This window comes from Pygoscelis adeliae, unplaced genomic scaffold (genome assembly GCF_000699105.1).
Source record: "Pygoscelis adeliae isolate BGI_AS28 unplaced genomic scaffold, ASM69910v1 Scaffold160, whole genome shotgun sequence".
Taxonomy (NCBI): domain Eukaryota; kingdom Metazoa; phylum Chordata; class Aves; order Sphenisciformes; family Spheniscidae; genus Pygoscelis; species Pygoscelis adeliae.
In genome coordinates this window covers 8586148-8591540 of record NW_008824035.1, presented here as the reverse complement: position 1 = coordinate 8591540, position 5393 = coordinate 8586148, and the positions used below count along the sequence as shown (strand labels likewise).

Genomic DNA, 5393 nt, shown 5'->3' with positions numbered 1-5393 from the left:
AGCTGCTGCTTGCAGGCCCCTCTGATCTGAGATTTTGTTTAAAAGCCAAATCCTGGTACCATATAGCATAAGGTATGTGAAACCTATTGCTCTAAATCCACCACTTGCATGGAGAAACAGGCTCCATGTGCAGCTGAGACACTGCCAGGGTCCTGGGGGCATTGATGGGCCTGAACAGCCCCACCTGAGACCCCCACCACACTCCACCCATCGGTGCAGGGGATCTATTTAAAGCTCAGCCCAGAGCAATTGCCCTCTTTGCCTAGCTGTGGTTCCTGCTTAGTTGGACCCTGACCCATGAGTTGATGTCTGTGTCCCCATGGAGGTGCCTGATGCTCTGGGCTGGGGGCAGTGGGGTGGGCTGTGACTGTAGAGGCTCTGCCCTGCCCTGCCAACCTGCAGAGCCCCCCACCAGCTTACCACCGGTAAGGCTGGGAAGATCAAGGTCTGACTTCAAGATCTTAGCTATTTCAGAGCATGGGGAAAGCTTCCTCAGCAGCTGCTGTGAATGACAGGGATATGCAAGAGCCTGGGGGCTGGTAATGCCTCCAGCAAGTAAAACAGTGAAGTTGGGATTTCTGCATAACTGCTTTGATGCCTGCTCAGTGCAGCTGTAAGGATGACAGATGTGCTAAAATAGACTTGGCACTCCTGAAAATCTGACCCTGCTGAATAAAAGAAGGCAAGAAAGGAGGTAAGTGAGAAAGGGAGAAGAAAATGATTCATCTAATGGCTTTCATACACAGTTTGAGATCCCCTGTTTGCTTTCAGAAATGCTATTCTTGTGCCTCTTAAAACTCTATGAAAACTCTTTCTATCCTCATGTGGGTTGTTGGAAATGCATCAGCATTAATTGATTTGTCAATTAAGTATGCAGTATCTTCCATAAGTGCAAAGTGGTTAGTGTTAATACTCTGACTATTGCATTTTTATAGAAATCATAGCTTTTCTTGTTTACACAACTATTAGACCAAAATTTGTACCTGCCTGGTTATGAAAATAAGAGAATACTGTCAGCAACATGCAATTAATTTTATCATAGTGTGAAAATGTATTGTAAGATACACCTGAACTCCCATAAAAAGACTTTCATTTCTTACTCAGTCATGGATGCTACCACAAGACATGCATGCTGACTTCCCAAGGAAGTGCGCAGGAGCTGCAAGGTGGAAGTTTAGGCTCAATTTTGACTTCAGGTTCTCATATAAAATGGTACCTCCTTAGTAAACTCACAGGACTGTGTGTGTGACTGAAAAACTTGCAACTTGGCTCATATTTGGGCAATTTTGGCACCATTCCTCACACTGAAGAACTGTGGATTGCATGAAATGGCTGATAGGCAATTGCATTAAAGATATACTGAATGCCCTGTGAGATCCATTTGATCACGCTAGTCCAGATCCACCTGTTTCTGTTGCTCTGTGTACTTTGCCAGACTGTTTAGCGTACAGAGAACCTCTGGCATGAAGTCATGCTAAAAACACCCTCCTGCTGCTGCCTGGCACTGGATGTGTTGGCAGGGAAGGGCTTACTCAAGTCTTCTTTCATTGCAGAGATTCCCAGCAGCCATAATAGCTTTTTAAAGACACTGACAGGCAGCATAATGCGGAGCAGCCCCCAGGATGCCCTATGTTACACCAGAGGGGCAGCCTGGCTGCGGGCCAGGCGAGGAGAAGGCGTTTCAGTGCTGGTTTGTTTGCTGTCTCTCACTACCACTTGGCCTATTCTCAAACACCAGCCGTACCACACAAGCAGTCTTCAGAGGTTTCAATCATCAGCAAAATTTCCACACAGCTCTCTTTCAGAGAGAACCATTCCTAATTGAATCTATGACTGTCAGCACTCTGCCTGTGTCTTGGAAAGGCCTGACTTGTTAGAGACCTGCTCCATGGAAATGCAGAGCAGCGGTTTGGGCAGAGGTCCCCAGTCGTGTGCTGAGAAGGAGCTCTGAGGTCTGTCGAGCAGCATGTGGCCCCAGCCGGTTGTCTTGGGATGAAGAAAGGTCATATTGCAACACAGAACAACTCTGCAGTGTCCTCTACCACCTCAACAGTGCTCCAAAGAGCAATGTTTGCTATCGGTGTTTGGCACACAATACCATTGTATCCACCTTAAATTGGACTTAGCCTATAATGTGCTTCATGAACTGAGAAGTGCATGTGACACCTAGCAGAACTCAAATTTGGAGAAACTAATTCAAATGCCTCTGCTTTCTGGTGATTTATTTAATCTTATGTCCTGTCATACGCTTGGCCAGCTAGACTGTAATCTGAATGGCCAGCTATAGTGGTTGTGTTAAAAGACAACCAACTTAAAAGAATGCAGGAGACCAAAAGTCTTTCATTGCCATCTCCCAGTTCCTCTTCTAAAAATATTCCTAACAATTCTATCTGCAAAGGACTTATACTGCAGGTATAGGTATGCACTATTGATAGCCATACATTTTATTAAATATTAACATGGAACAAAAGAACAATACAAATAAAACATATGTGTTAAAAGCTGCCTAAATAATATTAAAGGAACTAATAAGAACAGTCTCTTTTCTAGGCAGAAGATTAATCCTATTCAAATTCCATTCTATTTAAAATGGAGCATATGTATGGCCTAGTCCTGTTTCCTCAGTGGACAGTTTAACCCTAGCAAGTAATACCTTACATGGTAAAGGCAGCCCATGTGGAGAGATGGGCTATGAGAAAACTGTACTCCATCTTTTGGGCATGCCTGTATAAGGTGAGACCCTTATTAAGGGGTAATGGTTCTGCTAGGCCTACTTTGGTTGACTTTCTGAAATGCAAAGCCCAAGGGACAGCCTAATTCTGCCTTTTGGTTTCCCTTGAAATACTATCTGAAAGTGCATCCTTCTCCCTGCACTGAAATCAGAGACTAGCACCTTGGGATCTGCTGTTATGCCTTTAAAATCTGTGAAAGCTGGGGAGCTTTCCATGGTGTGGAGCAAGAATTACCAGAAAGACATTTGTTAATGGTGTGGCCAGCTGAAGAAATGATTCACATGGAGGCCCTGCAGGAAGCCAGGCTCACAAGTGATGCCTTTCCTCAAAAAGCCGGGGGAAGAGAGGTGTATCGAATAAAGGTGAAGGTGGTGATGGAGTCAGTTTCATTGCTACTATCTATCATCGCTGGAGATCTCCCTGGAGGATTTCCTACAGGATGCTCTGCTAAAACAGCCTTTTCAGTGGGAGCGGGGAGGATGACTGGGAATGCAGAAACAAAAACCACCGCCCCGATCTCCTGTCCCAGAGAAGGGAGCCTGAGCATCTCTGTCCTGCCACGTGTCAGAGGCATGGGCTGAGCTCCACATCACTGTTTTCAGTCCCCAGTCCACTGTTCCAATGTATTTACTGGCTCCTCTGCTTTTGCTACTGCTCTAATAGCGTGCTTCCGCTTCCATGTGAAGAACATAATTAGTAATGATGCTTAGTGACTCAACAATAAGTGTCACCAGAGGACTTTCACATACTTTGCAAACATTAATACATTTCTCTTTGTTCCATATCTTCCAGTACTTACAAGACTTAAGATCTTACCTTACAAGACTTAAATATCATTGTTATCTGTCCTTCACAGTAGAATAAGTCTATTTGATGAAATGAGATATTCTTAATTCTTACTAAAGTGTGGCTAAAGAAATGACGATCAAGAGGCACTGTAGAATAATGGAAGAAGTCTTTCACATATCTACTATCTTCTCTGCAATCTACATTCCATTCTATTGGATGCATAACTTAATTTTATGGCATTTTTCCAAATTTTGGATAGTCTTTATATTATAGAATTAAGACTAAGAATTTAATGGTTGTTTAAAGGCAAGGTGTACATCTCAAAATGCAGAGTTTGTCTTCTGGAATCTTAACTTGGGATGAAGAAAAGGCAGCTGTACCCTTTACTGAGTGCCTTTAGTTATAACTTACTGTCCCCAAGACACTTCAGGAAGCATTTTGGTACCAGGATGTTGAAAAGCTATTCAGTATGGTGAGTAAAGAAAGCACCTAAGATTCTCAGAACAGCCTCCTGTCAGATTCACTTATTTTATGCCCACCTTGCCTCTCCATTTGTGTGTTAAAGGTCAAAAAAATAATGGTTGAACTGGTACATTGTTCTGGACCATCCAGGGGAGCAATATATTCCACAGCTCTATAGCCAGAACTAACATTTTTGTTCATGTTTATATCAGGGAAGAATTCTAACTTGCAATTAGCGTGGCACTTTCAGGCAGTTAGAAGCTGACCTTTTTCTAGCTTTCAGGCTCTAAACCATATTTAGTAATTTCTGATATCTTCAGAAAACTAATGGGAATAAACTGTCACATGTATCAGAGCCCCACATAGATGAGTGGCAGAGGAACTGAAGACGGCTTGAGTCACCTTTCTTGGGAGACCCTAGAGCTGGTTACAGCATTCCCAATAGCTCTTTCTACACTGAATTTAAAAATGCACACCCCCCCCGCCAAAAAAAAAAAAAAAAAAACCCCACAACCAAAACCACCTGTTGGTATTCTTTCACAAAAAAGAAATGTAAAATAGTTTGAACTTGCATATTTCGGCTCCTTAAGATACTGCCTCTACATGCCATGTGGAGCATGTCAAGCTGACTTTCCATCAACAGCAGAAATTCCCCATGACTGGGGACTTTTCCTAAGCCACAGTATTTTTAAAGGTTTTTTTTGATGTTTCTCTGCTGGTCCAGGGCAGCCTTACCCCCGAGTCCTCTCTGTAGGACCACTGCCTAAGTTGCATACACATACTATACCACCAAGGAAGAGCTGCAAAATGTCCGCAGTTACCCTTCTGTATATACTTATTTCACTTTCCTACTAGAATAAAGCTGAAGCGCCTGCGCTGTTTCAGAAGCCAGTCGCGTTTATACGGCTGAAGGGTTTGGATCGGTTGTGAGCTCAGTAACAAATGCCATCGCTCCGCCAGCACGGGCTTTACCACTGCTCACTGGCTGGAGCTGTGCCTAACGGGCACCCCGAGAACCCGTTGCAAACACAGAATTATGGTAAATATTCTCGTCTATCATGATATTGGCCAGTGTTTCTTGCCACCGCTTGACAAATCGCAGTTTTGCTTCCGCGCCCCTTGCGACTGTATTTCCGAGTTAAGAGGGTTATTACACGGCGGCTAGCCCTGCCGCTGCACCCCGGAGAGCGTTCCCGCGGGATGGGAATTCAAAGGGGTTTTTCCTCAGGCTGGAGTAACCGAGGAGACCGAGGCATGCGTCCCCAAACACCGCTGTATTCATCAATGTCTTTCAGGTTGCCCTCCTCTACCCATCGGGTACCGCAGGCGAGGAAAGGCTCCGCTTCGAACACGTACAGGCGGCAGCCCACCGGCCCCCCGCCTCCCCTCCCGGCGACCGGCGGGGGGGAG

General features: G+C 44.7%; 1 protein-coding gene across 1 annotated transcript in view; it reads left to right on the top strand.

The window, feature by feature from the left end:
* The first annotated feature begins 5237 nt into the window (after positions 1-5237).
* MTX2 (metaxin 2) overlaps positions 5238-5393 on the top strand; it is a 37015-nt gene continuing 36859 nt past the window's right edge. Inside the window, exon 1 of the mRNA XM_009333221.1 lies at positions 5238-5300. Coding sequence (XP_009331496.1) covers positions 5238-5300 — 63 coding nt within the window. The remainder of the gene's footprint in view (positions 5301-5393) is intronic.